The sequence below is a fragment of the Mytilus edulis genome, chromosome 3 (assembly GCF_963676685.1).
Source record: "Mytilus edulis chromosome 3, xbMytEdul2.2, whole genome shotgun sequence".
Lineage (NCBI taxonomy): Eukaryota > Metazoa > Mollusca > Bivalvia > Mytilida > Mytilidae > Mytilus > Mytilus edulis.
The window spans coordinates 58,385,744-58,408,247 of NC_092346.1; the positions used below are offsets into that span (position 1 = coordinate 58,385,744).

General features: G+C 29.7%; 1 protein-coding gene across 2 annotated transcripts; it reads right to left on the bottom strand.

Annotated features, from left to right (window-relative positions):
- LOC139516937 (homeobox protein MSH-C-like) lies at positions 1 to 19,334 on the bottom strand. 2 transcript variants are annotated; one of them, XM_071307418.1, is made up of 3 exons: positions 18,760 to 19,334; positions 9,231 to 9,396; positions 1 to 655 (listed from the first exon to the last, which is right to left on the bottom strand). In XM_071307418.1, exons 1-3 carry the CDS (start codon positions 19,200 to 19,202, stop codon positions 458 to 460), a joined length of 807 nt encoding a protein of 268 aa, XP_071163519.1. In that variant the 5' UTR covers positions 19,203 to 19,334; the 3' UTR covers positions 1 to 457. The 2 variants fall into 2 exon arrangements, with proteins under 2 accessions (XP_071163519.1, XP_071163517.1); XM_071307416.1 differs by having other exon boundaries at positions 9,231 to 9,400; positions 18,764 to 19,331.
- Positions 19,335 to 22,504: the final 3,170 nt, after the last annotated feature.

Consider the following 22,504-nt stretch of genomic DNA (forward strand, 5'->3'; position numbering starts at 1 on the left):
TTGCTTGGTACGTTTTTAATAAGAAATGATAACAAGTTATCAAACAAATAAAACGATATTTGAGTATGCATGTTTAAGTTTTACATGAAGTTGAATAAATGCGTCCTTAATCACATGAGTTAAATAGCGTATTAGAAAATGTGCCATGTGACAATCGCTTGCACTACTCAATTTTGTCTAACACATTCTGTCAAATGTTATTGACAAAACAGTATAACAAAGATAAACAGTTCTTTGAAAACATTGATATTTAGTATGCTTCAACACTAATATTCCACTTCAATTTCCTTTTATACATACAGTACATAAACGAATTATCCAAGATTGTATTCTTCATGAACCAGAACATTGTCCTAATGCCAGACGACATAAAAAATAAAGTTATATATAAATTAACTGTAATCAAGACAAACAACAACACCGTTCTCAGCTCTACGAATGAATAAGAATGTTTAAATCATTTTATGGAGTTACTTGTTGGATTACCGAATTGGAATGTCTGTGGAGGCGTCGGCGTTCTTACATTGTTAGAGAACGGCCATAGCATTCCAGAAAACGTGGCTGTTGATTGTTTGTTCTGGATTATTTGTCCTCTTTGTGCAGCTTCACGGTCTCGTCTTTCACGCGCACGTCTGTTCTGAAACCATATCTTCACCTTGAATTAAAAAAAAATCATACATTTATCACTTGCATTTTCAAATAAAATTTCTATCTGAACTTTGAATTATCTGCATAAAATCCTGTCAGATTGGTAACTGTTCGATTTGTTCAAACATCGCTGTCAATAAATGGAATTTTATGCGACTGGGATACAAGTGAGATGTTTAGTTAGCTATAAAATCAGGTTGTAAATTAATCCACTATTTTCTACATAAGAAAATGCCCGTACAAAGTCAGGAATACATTTGATTTTGTCATTTGCTTAGAGACTTTCTGTTTATAATTTTACTCGGAGTGTGTTATTTTGTTATTTTACTTTAAACATAAGAAAGAAACCGATATTGAAGTAGAAAAAGTTTTTTTGCATTGACTGCAATTATAAAAGCTTAATTCTCTTCTTTCATTTTCAATAAAACAAAAGGTTCAACGATGTAACATAAGCTTAAAAGTACATACAATTAATAGAAAGTTTAATACATCTATACACAGATTGATATTATGTGGGTGTACAAAAGATTTTATGACTAAAAAGGTTAAGCAATAAATATTTCAATTAAATACTTCAAAATGAACTATATACGTCTACAAACAAAAATACTAGTATATAAATTATTATAAAAAGTATATACACCACAAGTTGCATTTTTGCTCGACAAAACATTGATTATTAAATTTATTTTCGCTGCTTTAGGAATTTATAATAAGAAAATGTGTTTCTTAATATTTGTTTGTATTGATAAATCTATAACATTAATGTACATATATGAAATATAATTAAATGGTTTATATCTCTCAATCAGTTTCTGACATGTGAGAATATTTTCTTCAACTCTTAAGTCATATTTGTATTATAGAATTTATATATAAAGTTGCTGACTGTGTGAACTGTCGGTATTTAAGGGGTAAGAATGGAAATAGATATTTAAGGATAAATTTACAACCAGGAATTCGTTTTATAATGATGAGTCATTAGAACTGAGGAAAGGAGACCAATAACTGTTTTTATCATATATATTATAATTTTGTCAAGTTTTGATTATGTTTGTTTTGACTATGTATTTGCCATAACCATAATTGGTTTTTGTTTGTTTTGCAAATAAAGATTTTTATTATGCGTTCCATTATAGGAGAGTCATCGTACTTTAATGGGTTCAAACAATGTTTTTTTTTATATTGTCTAAATACATCAAATTGACAATTCCATTACACGGCCGGCACTCGGCTGACCGAGAGATTGGTCGGTTAATTTTTATTGAGTATGCGGCTATATCGGCAGTTGGTCTGTGAATCGGGTTGGGTAAACGCATACTCAATAAAAATTAACCGAAAAATTGAATAACATTAAAAAGTTATACAATGAAACATACTGAACTTGCAATGATTTTCTCGATTAACAGACCTAAAAATCATTGCAAGTTCAGTATGTTTCATTGTATAACTTTTTTAAAAATATTTTTGTCATAAAAATTATTAATGTCTGACAAAACAATTCAATGTACTGAATCCAGTGGTGTAATTATTTTTTTCTAGCTTCGATAAACGATCCATAAAATGACAAGGCGGGTTACTCATCAATAAATTTATACACATTTCACATACACACATTGTACACAAATTGACACATTGGTTGAGTTTACTTGCATGTAATAGTCTGAACATTGAAAAAAGACAGGCATTATGTTTGTTAACGTGAAAAATCTACACGAAAATCTGTATTTTGGTGACATTAATCAATTTTTATTTAAAACCTGGTCTGTTAATGGGTCGGATGTATAAAACCGGGTCTGTTAAATGGTCTGTTAAGAGTTACGAATGGCAATAACAGTATAATTTTATTGCTATATAGGTTGTTATCGGATCAAATGGGTAGGCTCAAGACGAGTGGCTTCAATATATGTAAATAACACATGAACAATGAACAATTTAGACAATGGAAATTGAAAATTGATAAAAATGGTTTCAAAAAGTGTAATATTAAAGTAATATTAATTTCATCCAAGAATAGTGGCATATAAAATGTGGATTCTGTTTAAATGTAATGAATGACACCAATTTTTCATATACATTGATAACCGGTATACAAATCAGAGATAAACGTCGTAATGTAACTTTACATCATTAAGTAAAATAAATTGGGATGCTAAAATATAAAGAATAGAGAAAGAATAATGAGTTAAATAAATAAAATGTAGAGAAAAGTAACATAACAATTTACAGAATACAGAAATAAACAACACCCCAATCCGGACCATCATGGTATATACACGAGAATCTGGATGGAGACGCAGAATATAGAACAGTAGATAAGGACAGAAGAGAGGGATGCATTGCAAAAAAAGAGAGAAAAAATAACATTGGTTTAAGAATACAGACATGGGTGTTGACAGAGTAACGGATTGCGATGTACTCAAATTGGTGGCAAATGCTAAAAGTTTACATGCTGACAACTGCGGTTCTCCTCTGCATTTATGTAGAAAGGAACTAAACGGAATAAAATGAATAAAAACGTAAGATAACCAAATGAAGCTGTATTCGCTCCTTTCCATTTACTTCTTTAGAATAATTTGTAAACAACATATGATTAAGTATAAGAAGAAATGAACAAATTGGATAATACTGACGAATTAGGATTTAACGTTCAGTGACAAATATCATGTGCATATGGGAACGACAACACGTTACATGTACCTTGTGTTGTATTAGAAAGACACTTTTTCAGTCGGATTTTAGAACGTGCTTCTTTGAAAAGACACATAAATTAATTGAAAACGTTGATATTAAATTCATGCATAATATTCCAGCGGCCAAATCATATCACGCTACATTAAAGTGACATACTTTTCAATAAAATGCAAAGAAAGTCAAAATAAAAATGTTCTTGCTAGAAGGATACTGTTGCACCGTATTGTCATATTTTTTTTTAACTCAAGAACATATTATTCTTTTTCAATGGGAAAATATAAAGGTAGCAAAACTATTGTCGTGGCTAAATAACTCTTAACTGACACAATTTTAATTGTCCAACCCATTAAAATACTTTGTTCCCATAATTTTCACTAAAACGTGGCAATACTCACGTTGTATTACAATTATGAAATATTTACTAATGTCAATTAATGTTTGAGAACCAAAGGACTATTTTGTGTCCTTTAAATATATCTAAAATTGTTTGATTCGCCTTTTATTAAAAAAATTGCTACGCATATAAGCATACATTCTACATACTTGCGCGACGACGCCTTTTGGTTTTACTATGAAATGTTTTTACAGTTGGAAAATGTTCTATGATAGATATCATTTTGTCAGACACTTTTCATTTTTTGATTTGGTTCTTATAATATGCCAAAAATCTGTATATTTAACAGAGTTTAACATTAAATTGTGCGTTTTACTCTTAACAGACGTATTACCAACCCGATTACCAGACCAACCGCCCATATAGCCGCAAACTCAATATAGATTAACCGACCAATCTCTCGGTTAGCCAAGTGTCGGCCGTGCATTACCTCAGCTAAATGTTAAAATGATGACGTAAAATCATGAGAATATTACATTTAATGACTTGACTAATTAAATACACAATCGGGCAATGTAATGAAATAGTGCCAAACATAGATTGAAACATGATTAAATTAAGCAAGTTTGATTTATCATATTAATACAACAAAGGATAATCACATCTGACTTTTATGCGAAAATAACAAAAAATCCATAATTAAACGTTTAGACGAGTGAGGTTCCTGCTGCTAAGTCAATGACGCGTTTAATTTTCCATGCTGATGGTGTTATTTAGACGTATTTATGGTATTATGTACACTGTGATACGTGGTCTGACCACTCATTACATTTCTTTGGACACTGGTTAATTATATGTTATTCACAACAATTCTCTAATTTGATCCATTTTACCGAAAAATTAATCTCCCCACAGGTGGGAAAATTACCGGAGACAGTAATTATATTGAACATATCAACAATGCAACTGTTCGTACCCAATATCTAACTGAGAATATATAGATGTCCGCATGTCTCTGAGAAAAATGACTAAATTAAAATGTAAATCAACTAAATAACTTTGAAATGAAGGATAATCGTCCGTTAGAATTTACCATAATTGTTCTAACTTTCTTTTTTTTCTAATTTGTTTTACCTGCTAAACATTCGAAGTGAGACCAATTGTGATATGAGAACATAAAAAAGAAAATGAACACTTCTTGTGATCAAGGGGTTGCCTTCTTCGGTTATCGTATTGATAATATGTTGGAAATAAACTCATCAAAGATACCAGGACTGAAACCAATATTATATATATTTTTAAGGTTTGTCAAAGACATACCATATTATATGTCTCTGGCTCAATGTGAAATTGTCAGTTTGTATGGTCTTTCCCCATTTTGTATTTAACCTGGAGTTCGATATTTTTGTTCGATTTGTTTTCTTTCCTCTATTAAAAAAATGCATCTTAAGCTTATTTGGCTTATTTTTCATTTTTTTTAAATGTAAATCTTTATCGTATCATTGAAAAATCGTGAAAAAAAGTATTTGCGTACATGATAAATTTATTCCACAAATAAGTCTTTTTAACGTTCTGTTCTGTCTAAGCTTTATACATTTTGCCTAAATGCTCTTATTTTAAACATTGTTTTTAACAGACAAGCACCCAAGTCTTAGTGTACTCCAAGTAGGAAAACTAATGACTAAATCTGATTTTGTAGGGGATTATACAAAAAAAATTTCGAATGATTTTTTTCATTGTAATATATTTTAATGAAATGCAAATATTATGTCATGGAGGACAGTAACAACAAAAAAAAACCCCAAAAAAATCATTTAATACAGTTTTATGAATATGTTATTGCGACTATAAGCAAACTCATGAAGACTTTTCGAATTATTTTTCAGAAAACAGTGCAATGATTTTCTGATAACAAATAACGAATCACGCTATACAAAACAGTAATTGACACTTGCTTGTAAATTTAGGTAAGCAGTTTTTAAGCCATTGAAGAGAAACTGTAGTAGTCTTTCTTGCATTACTGCGCATTATCGGAGATTGGCATTTATAGATGTAAAAATTATTAAAAAGAATATAATTTGTTTTTGTATATGATATTGGACAGAGTCTATTTTCATGTACAGAATACCGGTATTGCTTATTTTAAATTTCGAATAATCTTTTGATCCACTTAAAAATACAATGATTAATAAAAATATTAAAAAATGCGAAAATAGATATTTATCTGGATAATTGCAATCCAGTAAAAAAAAATACTTATCGATAGGAGCTGCTCATGACGTTTTATTAATTTAGTTTAAGGTGTAAAATAGGAAAATTAAAGCATTATTCTAAAACACACAACTCGAAATCAGTAGAGATTATACTTAGAACCTCACAGAACAGACTTTTTCTGATTTATATACATGAATGTATTTTTTTGTTAGATTGAACAACATTTTACTAAAAAAAATCAGGTATGCATGTTCTATCAATTTGACGTAGCATAAATAGAGGTGAAAGTAGCTTGAGTTGTTGTCCTGTCTACATTTGCAAAAATACATTTAAGATATATAATATCCCAAATTTTCTCAATAAATATTGTATTCACTATTAAATATATTTTATGAACCATTAGGCATTTGAACGTATTCTCAATTATAATTTCATTTGAAAGCAAAATTTAGAAAAAAATATTCAGAAAATTTTAAATTTTGGTAGCTTTACGTTCACAGAATAAAGGAGAAGTAAAAATTGCAAATATTTTGTCCCTTGGCCCCCTTCCACTTCCTCTATCTCTGAGTTCATATTAATTGCAGTTTGTTTCATACTTAGACATTAACTTTGTTCATTATTAGATTTAAAAAAAAAACAGAATTAATATGACATCCTTGTTAGAGAGCATATGACCTTATATAATGTTGTAATTTATTCACATTCTATTTTGTTACTAGAATTTTTTTATTTACTTTTGTATTCCTAACAATGTCGTACTAAATAGGATTTAAAAAAGATTATTTATAATATTGTATCTTGTAAAACTATTTTACAGGCATTTGTTTATTTTGAATGTGATCTGATGTAATTTTATATTTGCCTTTTTTATTCTTTGAAGAAAATAAGAGAACAGATCCTGTCTCTGCAAACTATATAATTTGGATGATTTCCCGGTATTTTTCAGTAACGAACATTATTTTTTACCCGAAATATTATCTTCCAATACGGAAATACTTCGTCTGAATTCTAAATACCTTTCATCAATATTGTTGTATAAAAGTATAAGCATGTCAACAGTAGCTCTATATTTTGTAAAAGACTCAAATTACAAATTTTTCCTGTAAAGGAGACAGTTTAAAGCCTTAGCTTAGTTATCGAGGTAAAATAGACTAAAAAACCTTATCAACGAATTTAAATGGTTCATACACATGCGCAACTGAAGGAAGGAAAACAAAAAAAAATCAAACGTAATAGAACGAAATGGATATGCTACATATTAAAATTTATATAATTAGACATACATCCCTCGGTTTTAGTTGGTAGCCTGGATTTGTTTTTTTTTCTATTGGTTTATGAATTTTGAATAGCGGTAAACTACTGTTGCCTTTATTTATACATTGAAATGCTCGCCGTATTGTTTCAATATTAAAAGTAAATTTTCTATAATCTTCTGTTTAACAGTCTTACAAACTGTTGTAAAATTGTATAAATGATATTTCTACTAAATTTTATAAGACATGATTTAATAACTATGTTATTTGATCTATTCAATATAAGAGCATGACAATTAAGTTTACAACAATGATGTCTAGAAAACAGATTGAAATTAGTTCTAGTATTATTAATGCACCTTTTAATTCAAGACGTACTGTACAAATTACTTTACGAATTCTTTAATTTTCCTATAAAATTGTCTTTTTTCTTTGATATTACTATTTTAAAAGATAATAAAACCGGTGGTTATATTAAGACAAAGATATTAATGTATACCATGATGAGAACTTTATTAGTTGCTTTCTAATTCTACTCGAGCGGCTAATTATATGTCATCAATGTATAATGGACATGTATTATAGTTTTAGTGTTTCAGAAAACTTAATTTCCTATTTTTCAGATTTAATCTGATTTAATCTGTACAATAAACCCGTGGATGTTATTGGTTATATAGAGAAACAAACCAATATGAAGTTTACTGACACAATACACCATACAACTCAAAATCATTTGCTCTCAAATTACATATCTTAAATGACAAATTAAAAGACTATTGCAAAAATCAACTCAACGTTATTGTTACAATACACACGATATAAAAAGTTATTAAAACAGCAAAGATAGAAATATCATGACAGGTTGGAGAAATGTGTTATATTTGTATTGAGCTGAATTATGAAAATGTTGCAGTAAACATTATATTAAAAAAAATAATACACTAAAAGAATCAATTATTTAAACTAAAAATTGAACTAACTGATGAAAATACATTTGTAGAAACCTCAACAGGGACTGTTTTACGAAGGTTATTATAACTTATGACAAAAAACATATCTCAGTCAAAAGACGACGACGTTTCGCAGTCTGAAGAGATGTTTTTGAAAGTGTCTGAAATTAAGATAAATACCTTACCTTTATCACATAGTTACACGGGCAAATTATATTTATATGAATTTCAATATTCTCTCTTGAACTCACAGTTTTCATTGAAAGTAATAACTTAAATAGATCCGATTTTACTACATCAGATTCGCATTTCGACAGTAGTTTAATCCAAATTAGTTCATTTTGACAAGCCATGTCATATCGCAGCAAACTTCGACAATAGACGTAAAATTGTAATTTATCTATTAACTTCTTTAGCAGCTACTTGTTCCCCTAACTTTTTAATTATTATTTTGATAGTATATTGTGAAAGCTCTTGACGATATCCAGCAAGGTTTGACAATTTTTTGAAATAATTTTACCTTGAAACAAATACAAAGAAAAAAGGTCATACTTCTTATCTTAAAGACCGTATATATAAAAGAATGAACAACTCTGAATTCTAATATTACAAGAAGTATATCGAAGTGAAATGATCGACCTGTTCTCATTCTAAGATTTATAAATACTTCAGAGAGATCAAAATCACAGGTTTGGCAAAGCCAAATAGATCAAATATATTTTAAAGTATCATAACAAAATGTGCTTAAAACAGAAGGGAAAAAATCAAAACCACCTTACATACAATAACATAATTGAAATAACATAAATGATCAATGAATATAAACTGACAATGAGCAATCAAAATGCACCATTCAAACCTAACCAGTATACCAAATAGCATATGAATATGAACATGTTGCTTGTAAAGATAACATATTTGTATCACTAAATGTTACACTTAACAAATAACACGACTGATTTTTTTGTCTTTTTAAATATAATCCTGATCTACAAAAGACTGACGCTTGCATCTACATGCTTTCCGCTTTGAATTTGACTCGGAGTTCGGTATTTTTGTTATTTTACACTTGATATTAGTCCTTGTTTCTGTAAAATTCTACACAGAGTAAAATAAATGATAAAATATTGCACTTACCCTTGTTTCTGTAAGATTCAACAGAGTAGATAACTCAGCAACATCCATACTACTAAGGTACTGTGTTCGACGAAATTTCTGCTCTAATGCCGCTACTTGGTGTTGTGTAAAAGGAACTCTGGGGTTTCGACCAAGCTTTCTTTTCTTAATACAATCTTTCCTTTTGCTTCCTTTAAATATACAAATAATTTGCTATATTTATTGTTTGGTTTACCAAGTCAGGACTATGGCAGTTGTTTTTCACTCGTTCTGTTGATTGGTAAAGTTTGTTTTGTCAATTTTTATAGACTTTCCCTTTATAAATTGAGCTTGGAGTTCAGAATTTTTGTTATACTTTTTTTTACATTATATCATGAAGCTGTAACCATGTTAAATAGAGAGGTCTAGTTAATTTTCCTGGTATTTGTCTTGTTATACACTGTAGTTATTTTCAATATGCAGTTTCACATATATCCATTATGTGAATACATTAACGACAGTAAGCACTATTAATTGTCGTTGAATACAACCTTGTAACAATAACTTTGTTTTAAAGACATCCAAATTCAAAACCAAAACGTATTTATTATTACCTGATGGAAAATAAGTTTATATAGAAATGTAATGTGTTTGTTTCTATGCAGTATTTGAATATATCATAAATGTTCAAAAGATTTATGAAGTACAAGTTTTAAGCACTCTTTTTTTCACCTAGGTATAACAAATACTTTTAGAAATTCAGCATATTGTTTTGAGAAAAAGTTACAACGTACAATTATTATGCTCTGAATTTCAGAAAAGATTGATACATTTTTTTTCAAAGTGACATTTGAGAAAATATTCAAACTAAAGCCATATTTTTATGACTATACGGTTAACTGTTATATTAAAAAAATATACTTATCTTGTTATCGGTTTTATAAAATGTATTTTATATAATCATTTACCAAAAGAAACAAATATTGTTAAAGTTGACCGACCATAAAAAGATTGCAAATTGATATTCTAAATTGATACCTTATTGTTTGAATAGTGAACCGAAGGATGGAATCAGGGTCAGCTATCGAATATGAACAAGTCATTAGAATAAACTGAACTACGAAGCAATATTTCCAGCAGAATCTATTACGTTTAGGCACAATTCAAGTATACGCCAACAACTCGACATTGGGGAATAAAGTCAAATTGTAATAATTTAAAAATGAGAGTACTTAATCAATATTTCACGGAGGAAATATTTAAAAGTATTTTAGAGTTTACTTTTTTTATATGCAAGAAAAGTAAAATGTACTTAATCAATATTTCACGGAGAAAACATTTAAAAGTATTGTAAGGTTTAATTTTTTTATATGCAAGAAAGTAATCTAAAAAGCAATGAAAAAATCAGTCGAAAGTCGTGAACAGAATTGCAGGAACTACTGCAGGATTGACGTCATCAAGTTTCATTTCATTTATTAAAATTTTTTGTTTGTTAGTTTTAAAGAGTTTATTGTTATCTAACAGTTTTTAAAGTTTTTTGTCATACCTATGACTTTGATCTGCAAATTATAGGATTTAACCGAATAAAGAGAAAAAAAAGGAAGATAAAAAAGAATCTAAAAACTAATTATTACTTATTGCAGAACAGGTAATTGGGACATTTCGGACATTTGAAGATAAATACTTAATTTTAAAGTGATGAAAAGTCTAGGCTTGACTTTTACGATGAGTTGAACTTTCAAAGAAACCCGTTTAGCTATAACTGTCTCAGAAACGCATCATCTTGTTGTGAAAATTAGACATTAAACAATCATCTATTAACTTTGTTTTGCCATAAAGTCTTTCACACCGATTGTGCTATTTGTATCACAGTTTGACCATGGACTGCAGCTAACCGCACACAAAGTAAATCTACAGGATAACTAGATGGACGACCGGAAGATACTGATCACTACAATGGTGGGCGGCACTGAATCGTTTGTGCGGGCCTGTTATTTGACAAATACAAGGTAGTTTTTACTATTTGTTAATTATAACCTCAGTGTAAATTTACACACAAGATTTTTAAAATGCTTTATGCCTGCCCATCTGCTACATTTAAACATCAATTTAAAAGTGTTAAAACTGTTAAGAATATCTAGTTTGTCATCGGCATACAATCAAAGATATATAGGTAACTACATTACCTGCCATAAAATTTAATTTTGGAATTGAAATGGAATAGTTGAAATTTTATAAACTATCTGCATTTTATATTTGTAAATTTGGATTGTTTAACAACATTTTGTTTTACTTCATTTCTATTGAAACAGGTAGAGACATTCAAACCAATTTTAGTTAAACAATAGGTTTTAGATAATGTGAAGATAATATGACATCATTTATGGAAACTAAATAAGTGTGTTAATTTAGTTTACTATGGTTTATTTTTTAATATTAACATTGGACTTTTTTCGGTTTTATATTTTTTTTAAAATAAATAATGGGTTTACTGAGGTATATTTAGAAAAAGATTGAATCAACTGAGTTTTAATAACATATTATAAAACGTTAAAAACTCATTAGTGAGGACAATTCAAAAAACATCCACAAAAAGTTTCAGTCAAGAACGCAATCAATGAAAAATAAATGACTACCAGTCTTATTTCTTTCAGAGTTCTTACCATTCCCTTAGTTTTTGTTTGGACCTTGATTTATATGTTTTTCATATGTGTGATTTAAACATCGGTAAACTACTGTTGTCTTGATTGATTTAATGGTTAACAAAAAAAGAAGAGGTGGTATGACTGCCAACGAAACAACTATTCATAAGAGACAAAATGACGCAGAAGTTAAAAACTTTTTGTCACCGTATAGCATTAAACAATGTACCAAGCCCATGTATAGTCTGCTATAAAAGGCCCCGTTCGATTCAATATTTTACTGTAAAATTATCTCGTCAAAACGAAATCTTAAACTTATATAACATGTCCATGTCATCGAGCGTTTTATGCCAGGAACTCTATTGTGGTTGATGAAAAGGAAAGTAAACGTTATCAACATTTCTTCAGATATCTTCGACTAAGATCCGAAAAACATAAAGTTTAAACTTATTGTCGCTGTGGTGAAAATATTATCAGAGAATTAAAACAAAAGTAACGTTCTTTACACAATCAAACTGAATCAGAAAAGTTTATAAAAATATGACTCCAAACTTAAAAGTTCTAAATAGTTCTAAAATATTAAATCATAATTAATATGAACTCGTTCACCACAGATGTGAACCGAATTCAGACGTGACCATAAGCCTCGTTTAAATAATATGACATCTAAAAGGATTCACGTTACATCATAATTCAAAGTATTAATATTTTCCACAAATTTAATGGATTTAATATTCTTTGAAAATCAAAATAAATAAAGTTTCTTCAACAATTGGTATTATCAAATGACAACATTAATTTACTTTTACTGTCTTCGACATAGGTCCGGAGGACATAATTCTTGTCTGAATAATTTCAGGTATTGTTTCAAAGTCCCCCCTCTGGAAAATTATTTTAATCATAAGATATTACTTTCATATTGGAAACCGTAAACTTTCATCAAATAAAATTTCAAAAGGAAAATATAGTTGTATTAAATAATTATTAAGAAGTAAATAAATTGAACTAGAATTTATTAACTAATCGGTTAGTTCTGACTGAATGCACGCGACCATATGCTCACCCTCAAATAATTTTTGGTATTCAGTTGGTTAATCCATCGTTTTTTTGTAATGAAAGTACTTATATCTACAAATACAATAACTGGTTTAAAGGTTAATTGATTGTCGTGTAGTAAGAATGCATTTCTGTAAACCTGTTTCACAATTTTTAGCAGTGACAAAACGCATACCATTTAAAAATTTTCATCTCTAAAGTTTACAAATATTTTAATTTGTTTTGGGTACATAAAAAAAAGAAAATACGCATATCGAAACTCAAGCATGCAGTATAAAGAATAAAAGGCAGAGCTTTCTTTGGAATAAGATAAAAGTTATACGCAAGAAACAAATTTGCGTAAAAGAGCAACGTTAGTACATCAATTCAGAACGACAAAAGACAATTTTGCTGTGGAAACAAGTATATTCCATTCGTATTAGCTTTGCGTTTGTTAATGCTCATATTACTATTAAGAAAAGGTATGTTTCTCAACAGAAAAAAATCATATCTACAAATGAAAGCATAATTTAAGTATATGTAATATATAAAACCCTTATATATTATACAAATTCCACACTTCACCACAATTTTTGTTTCAATGTCCCGAGTGTTCTTGCGTTTATTTGTACTGTTTTCCTGTCACGTATGTTGCCATTTTATCGGTATTTGTTTTAACATTGTCATATAAACCGAATGTTTGGCTAGCCATAAACCAGGTTCAACCCATAATTTTTCTTAAAACGTCCTGTACCAAATCGGGAATATGGCAGTTGTTATCAAATAGTTTGTTTCTGTGTAGGTTGGCGATTTTGTTTTTGCAGTTCAGTGTTTCTGTAGTTCCGTTGTTATTCTATTATATTTGATGTGTTTCCCTTACTTTTAGTTTTTAACCCTGGTTTGTTTTCGCTTAATCGATTTTTGACTATTGAAACGCGCTTCACTATGGTTGCCTTTATTTAAGAGTATTCTTATGAGATATCAACGTGTCTTAAAGGACGAACAATACATTTCATAAGACTTGTATGCACAAGAAACACTATCACACATCACACACATATAGACAAGATATAAAACGAAACATATACACAAAAAAGAGTTGCTGCCTTCATACTGAGGCTTCGAATCAGTCTTAAAGAAGTTTAAGCATTTCAATCCGTAAATCTTGAAAGAGGGACGGAACACAGCATATAGATCATTCAAACTCCTAAGTGAATGATGAACTGGTGAGAATGCCATGGAAAAAACGTAAAACGACCCAAAGACGAACAATGAAATATGAACCACAGCATAGAAAGCTAAACGTTTTAACATGTATGCGTTATTCAAATTGATTATGAATGTAATATAAGAAACATCTTTGCGATGATTTTTCATCATTTTAAGGTACCTACTACATGCATTAATTTTAGCCATGGCGTTGTCAGTTTATAATCTATCTATAAGTTTGACTCTCCCTCGGGTATCTTTCGTCCCTCTTGATTGAGTCGATGAACAAATATAGCATATTTTTATCAAATAATAAATTTTCAGTATTTTAACACATGAAGCCAGCATGGAATTACCTAACAATAAAATCTTATTTGATGAATTTCAAAACTCAAAACAAATTGTAGTAGTTTCGAAACATTTCATCATGCTGCACATATAATGTTAAACTTAGATAATTCAACAGAAGGAATCATCAGAAACCGCAATAAAATAAACTCATGTGTATGTATGTGCCTGTCCCAAGTCAGGAGCCTGTAATTCAGTGGTTGTCGTTTGTTTATGTGTTACATATTTGTTATTCGTTCATTTTTTTATATATAAATAAGGCCGTTAGTTTTCTCAAGATTTCAAGATTTCAAGATTGTATTGTATTGCAACACTCAGACACATATATGTGTAACATGAGGTACAAATACAATGATAAACATGATTTATAATACAAAGGTAACATTCAAAAAACAATGTTCGCTTGATTTTTTTTACATTGTCATTTAGGGGTCTTTTATAGCTGACTATGCGGTATGGGCTTTGCTCATTGTCGAAGGCCGTACGGTGACCTATAGTTGTTAATTTCTGTGTCATTTTGGTCTCTTGTGGAGAGTTGTCCCATTGGCAATCATACCACATCTTCTTTTTTTATCATCATAGATATCAGGATAAAATTTTGAATTTACACCAAACGCGCGTTTCGTCTACAAAAATTAAGGCAACAGTAGTATACCGCTGTTCGCAATTCATAAATCGATTGAGAAAAAAACCCAGATCCGGGTTACAAACTAAAACTGAGGGAAACTCATCAAATATAAGATTCATCAGTTACGCTCGGATCCAAAAAAATTAAAAAGGCCAAATAATAAAATTAACGGTACAAATTTTCTTGCACCATATGCACATTTCGACAATACATGTCTCTTCAGTGATGCTCGTGGCCAAAATATTTGAAATCCAAAGCTTATATAAAAGATGAAGAGCTATAATCCAAAAGGTCCAAAAAGTATAGCCAAATCCGTGAAAGGAATCAGAGCTTTGCATGAGGGAGATACATTCCTTAATTTATAATAATTTCTATCATTTTGTAACAGCAAATTTTAATAAAACAAAAAAATCCGTATTTTCATGCCAGTACCGAAGTACTGGCTACTGGGCAGGTGATAAAGTACGAAGTTGAAGAGCAATGAGGACCAAAATGCTTAACAGTTTTGACAAATACAGCTAAGGTTATCTATCCTCGAGGTAGAAAAGTATTTCAAAAATTCAAAAGTTTTGTAAACAGTTGATTTATAGAAATGAATTAATATCTTAATATAGAAGTCTATTCGTTTGATTAAAATTTAGAATAACTGATTACAATCGTAATGTTTGTTCAATGAGAGAGCCATGATAGGGTTAAACGCGGCAGCGATACCAGGCTACTAGTTTGGTACTTTACATGTGCGTTTTATCTAAATAAGACTCATTAGATAAAACTGTCATACTTTTATTATAAGTCAAACAAGCAATAGTGTAATAGAAAGCATGCAAATAATAAGTCTTCATTGTAAAAAAATTGTGTATCAGATATCAAAGAATAGTTGGCGACTTGCAGGGCGAAGTAATATTTATTTATTTGGTCTGCATAAAAATCAAAACATAGCAATAAAAATTTAAGAGATGTATCATTTTACAAATCTGATATTTAACAGCTTTTTATGTCAAATTTACGTTTATTTATCAGTTACGTGATCTTAATATGGTAAATCGATGAAGTAAGTTATGAAATAATCTTATTTTAATCATCAAATGAAATCAAATTTTGATGTCGCAATAAAATTTGTATTTTGCATAAAGAGCAACTTTCAATTCGAAGTCAAACAAGCAAGGCGCGATATAAAGTGCATGTCAAGATACCGCATTAAACCCTAAACGACATTGATACATGTATAAAGTCAAACGAAAACTGAAAATAATGCCTCGTTATTTATATCAATCTTTTAAAGAAAACGTATGATAAAGCCACTTTTTTGGCTCTTGAATTAGAAAATCCAAAGTATCATAAATATTATCATTCTGTAGATGTTCATCAGAATAAGTATTTCCATTTTAAAATTTTGTCTATCATATATATATATGCATATTTGCATTAGTGTAAAACTGCATACACTGCGAAAAGCCTCCAACTGAAATCTTGTTATTAGGATTTAGATATGAGCAACAGATTTACACAAATAGATAAATGTCTTACGAGATGTATTGGTCCGTCAGTTTTTACTGCATGTAAAATGTCTTTTTGAGTAAGGATGTATCGTTTTATAAAAGGGGTCGTATTTGTGTGCCTGTCCCAAGTCAGAAGCCTCTGGCCTTTGTTTAAAGTAAGAATTTTCTAATCCCAGGCATAGAATACCTAAGCCGTATTTGGCACAACTTTTTTGGAATTTTGGATCCTCAATGCTCTTCAACTTTGTACTTGTTTGGTTTTATAAATATTTTGATATGAGCGTCAATGATGAGTCTTATGTAGACGAAACGCACGTCTGGCGTACTAAATTATAATCCTGGTACCTTTGATAACTTTGCTAGTCTTGTATGATTTTTAATTTTAGTTCATTTATATGTTTCTTAGTTTAGTATGACGTCCATTATCACTGAACTAGTTCACATTTTTGTTCAAGGGCCAGCTGAAGCACGTCTCCAGGAGCGGGATTTTCTTGCTGTGTTGAAGACCTGTTGGTGTTCTTCGGTTGATTTCTACTCTTTGGTCTGTTTGGTGTCTCTTTGACATATTACCCATTTCCATTCTCAATTTTATTGTTCAAAATTAATTATGTCATACCCATATTTTGACTATTTTATTTATTACGTCTGTTTAGTTCACGCATCGTTGTAAATATAACGGAATTTGATGAGTCTGTCGTAGAAAGTGAGAGATTTAGCGCTTTAAAACAAGGTTCAATTCACCATTTTCTACATTTGAAAATGCCTGTACCAAGTCAGGAATTCGACAGTTGTTGTCCATTCGTTTTTGATGTGTTTTGTCATTTGATTTTGCCATGTGATTAGGGACTTTCCAATTTTATTTTCCTCGGAGTTCAGTATTTTTGTGATTTTACTATGTACCAACATAAGAGTCCTCATACCTCCTTCATCAATTACTAGAGGTTTTAAACGACCTTGACTTCCCATGAGAGTCTCGCACGGTTACATCATTTGGTTAATATTTTCACATAAGGAAAATGAACTAATAGCCTTTAAAAAAAGGATCATTTTATCTAAACTTAAATACTTTGGAATCCAACAAAACGCAATTGGCAACTTAGGGAAAGACAATTCCATACGGAATTACTGTCGACTGATCTTTTTCATTTGATAAATAAATGATTATGGTAGACACAATTCCCACCTTTACATCTTCTTCAATTATCTTAATTTTCATACCAATTCTTGTTCTTTTTATCAAAACGTAACTATTGCAGCATCAAAATAGGAAAAAATCAAAGGAACTTTACAATTAAAAAAAAATATAATCGGGTTATAACACAAGATAAAATTTAAAAAAACAAAGAAGCACGAAACAACAACCACAAAAAGCGGGAAAGTTATCAGGTGCTGATGATGTCGTAATAAACATCCAACTTCTAAGGCTGTTAAATCAGGTTAAAATTACTCAAATATGCATTTTAGTGCACTAATTTCGTTTATTTATGACTTTATTTATGAATAAAATTGTCTTCATTTGAAATTGACTTATTGGTTAAAATTTATGGATGTCTCAATAATGGATTATGATTATGAAACTTTATTTGTTTCCTTTGAAGTGTAAAAGCCATTTCAACATATGAAGATCTGCATTAAAGATTAACATTTAATGTGTCAATTTGATTAAAGATCTGAATTATATTCAAGTATTTTTTATACAAGAATAATATACAAAATATGAATATTTTTTAATCATGTTTGAACACAAAAACTTATATTTGAAATGACATTAGAAAAATAAAAATATGCATTTGATTATATAAAAGTTTTAACCATTTCACATATTATTTTCTAGTGATACCAAAGTCTTAGATATAACGAGGAAGGCATTGTCATCAAATCCAGCATCCAAATTGTTGTGTCCCGGTAAATTATAAATTAAACGCTTCATTCTTTTCACTACCAATATTAAGTAAGAATTTCAGAAATATAATTTTTCACTGTGATTGAACATAGTAATGGAGTTTTTAGTAAATGTGACTTGAAAACAATGTTGTTTTTTAATAAAAAAAAATGATACATCAAAACATTTGTTTAATATTGTAACCCGGAGGCCTCTGTAATACAAAAAACGTTCTTGCTATTTAATGGGATTGATATAAATTAAAACGTATAAAAAATACCTTCAATCTAAGCAATAAGCACTTTATTGAAAGCTGATCATTTAGAACTTACTTGGTAGTTTTGGTGGTTTATATCTCGTGCACTGTAACCATGGTAAACTATCGTCTTCATCGTCTGTTTCATCAGAATCTACCACATTTATATTTGCTTGTCCAACGATATTCTTAGTCGTCGCGTGTGCTACCTCTCTTGAGTCATTCAATATACTGTCAATTGAAAACTTCATTTTTTCTTTACTAGTTGACGGAGTTTCGTCTAGTTTCCCTTTTCTTTCTTCGTCATTTTTTGTTTTTCTTTCACTAAGCTCACTTTCAGGTGGCGAAGATAGCTGTGCATTACTGACTGTCTGTAACGGAATGAGTTGTGGTATTTGTGTGGGATAGTACCCGAAATTGGAGTAAAGTTCTTGTCTTCTTTGGGGATTCATTCTATTGTAAACTGCGTAACTACCAGCGAAAAAAGAAGCGAGCATGTCCATGCTATTTTGCATGGAGAATAATTTTAAGGTAGAAATTACCTTTCTGATTTAAACAAATTGTCATTCACATAAACCACCTGTGAAATTAGCGGAAAATATGTAGTTTGAAAGGCTGATTGAGATTAAATAGAGATTTTAGTATAAACTGGTAAAATTGGGCGTATCTAATTCAGTTTTATTCCACTGTTGCAATTATTGTAATTCACTGCGCATGCGTCATACCCGTTATTCTGAAGGTTTTAATTTTCCAATGAGTCGAATACCTTTAATGAAACAATGATCGCACCTGAGACTGGAAGGTGATTTTCCGCCTGTTACTAAAAATTTAGTTAGTGATATCATTGGTATTACGATAGCATAATTACGCAAGGAGTTGATGAAGCTTGCCCGTAATATATTTTGATTAATTATCTCAAAGAAGAGTTAATTAATTAATTAATTAATTAAATGATAATGCGAAAATTGAATGGATACGATGTATCAGTTCATGCGCTAAAGAATACGTGCACATGAAAACACATAATGAAGTTCCATTGATTGACAGCGTGTGATTTTGTCGGTTTTTACGGACTCTATTTTGCCTTGGAGTTCGGTATTTTTTAATACATTAAAGACGATATTGTCGTTATTAGAGTATATTAAACGTGACCAAGGGCATACGATACACTTTTGAACGAAAATTGTATACAATCTATATTAACCTAGTCAATTCAATTGTATAATGATTTTTTTTTATATAAACATTTGGAATATATTCTGTATTTACTGTATGCATACTCTTAACTTGTGCAAAACATCTTCGGAAAAAACTTAAGTTTTATTAAATTTCCAATATAATGATTAACATCAGTCGAAAAATGTATCTTTAGAATGTATGCCTTAAGCTCTTATGTATCTATGATGAGTTTATATATAGGATCACTTTATGATATAAAATATGCATAACGTCTTAATAATGCAATATAAGTGTTAAATATAAAAATAATATTCAAACTTCAAAATCTGACTTTGGGCATGTTTGATTATTAATTAGAGGATTTTAGTTTTGACATAATTGGTACATTTTGTATGTCATCTAAATTGATTAAATAAATGAGAAAAAAAATCAATGATGCAGTTGCGCATATGACAAACAAGACTTTTTTTAAGCATGTTACAAACGGTACTTATTCTAGAAGAAGTCGGTCAGTATAGTTGAATGCCCACTGATTCCGCTTACTCATTTTTTAGTAGTTCCTTGCAAGCTTTTTAGAGTCTCATTGTATTGCTGTTAAACAAGAAATGACTACATACGAACCAATTTACATAAACCAGTAGAAATGTACATACCCAATGGCCTAAAAGTACATTTTTGTATAAAAGTATAAAAGAAATGAAAGTGAAAATTTATTTTAACTGAAGACATCAAAACTTGAAATTTGGGTAACAATATATTTTTTTGGTTGGAAACTGTTTGATCCCCAATTTGCATTTTACAATGATATGAATTGTGAATCAATTGTTAATCAGTATATATCTCAACATGGACAAGAAATTCTCCATAAGTTATTATTTAAATAATGAAGGTTAAAAACATTAGTCTTTATCTATATTTTGTAAGCGCTGCAAAATATAGATAAAGACTAATGTTTTTAACCTTCATTATTTAAATAAATTTAAATAATAATTGTCTTATTTAAAATATATGAGAACAGAAGGGATGCAATAGAAGCTATGCCACTAAAGCATAAAATTAATGTTAGTGGAAACGGGGAGGTGTGTCAAAGAGACAACAACAACAGCCCGACAAAATAAAAGTGCAGAAAACAGCAAAAGGCCACCAATATGTATTTAACGCAACGGGAAAATCCGGCACTCAACTGGCCCAAAAACAATAATGTACACTACCTGAGCGAAACGGACGTTTGTGTCGGTTTATTAGTTATCAAAGGAGCTCGTGTCGGGAATACTGAATTCGAATCAATTCATTATTGTAGTTCCTTTAGTAAGGTAAACTTTAACATTAGTACTGGGAAATACTTGATTTATGATTCATGCATACAATATGACAAGTTCTTACAATTCTCATTGTCTTTTTTACATTTGCGCCTGCTTTGATAGTTTTATTAAGTCAGTCTCTACTTCTCGGAAGAAAAAGTATATCATTAAATGACCAGCATTAATTTAGGAAACTTGTTGTGAAGAAACAAATTTGCTGCGTTTTTTGTTAATTTATATCCAAGAGATGTATCAATGATGTTATAAATAGCAAATTATTCCACAAATTTAAATTTTATGCATAACTCGTAACAGAAGTCATAGATATATAGTTTGCCGTTTATATCATATTTTGTATATAAGGAATTTTACTTCGTACTTTATTTGGCTTTTTTTTTTTTTTTTTTTTTTTTTTTACTTTTTTGGATTCGAGCGTCACTGATGAGGCTTTTGTAGACGAAACGCACGTCTGGCGTATATATAAAATTTAGTCCTGGTATCTATGATGAGTTTATTTAAATCAATTATGAAACCACTGGCAAATTTAATAGATATATAAAGACTTAAACTATACCAGTAAAAATGAAAATGAAAGGATTTGATTTAATTTTTGTAAAATAAAACTAATCATTTGAGGTTTTTTTCAGTTCGTGAAGTTTTCTGAAGAAAAAATCCAACATTTACCTAAAACACTTCTGATTTTTAAAGAGCCATAGATATAAAACGCTTAATTTCTTCGTTGAATAATATAGAAATTATTGGGAAATTAAAGTTCCAACTTTTGCTAATTTTAAAGTTCTTCACGTGGTCAGGTACTTAATCATCTTTGGCTTTCAAGTTTTAATAGTTTATTTCCGATGAAGGTTAAACCAGAAAAGCGTTTCAGATTCGCTTAAAAAAAAAGTCAAAGTGTTAGTGACTTTCTCTTTGCAAAGCTCCACCTAATCAGTTATACCAGCCGTATATGATTTAGCGAAACAATAACATTTACAAGAAACTAAATTCGTGTTTTGAATCTAAGGTAATTGTTTCTTTATATTATAGCATAGCATAATAACCCTACACTTGTTATAAAATATAATTAAAAAGAATGACATTAACAAGAAATTAAATTCGTGTCCTGAATTTAATCTACTAGTAATTGTTTCTTCATATTATAGCATAAGATTCCTACTCTTGTTATAAAATATAATTTATTAAAGCCCTTCAGGAATAATTCTGTTGGACAATTCTTTATTAAAACAGAAATATGAATAAGATGTTTAATATCACATCATTCACACGCACAATTTTATAATTCGCACCCTTTTTTCACCCGAGGAATTTTTTCTTAATTG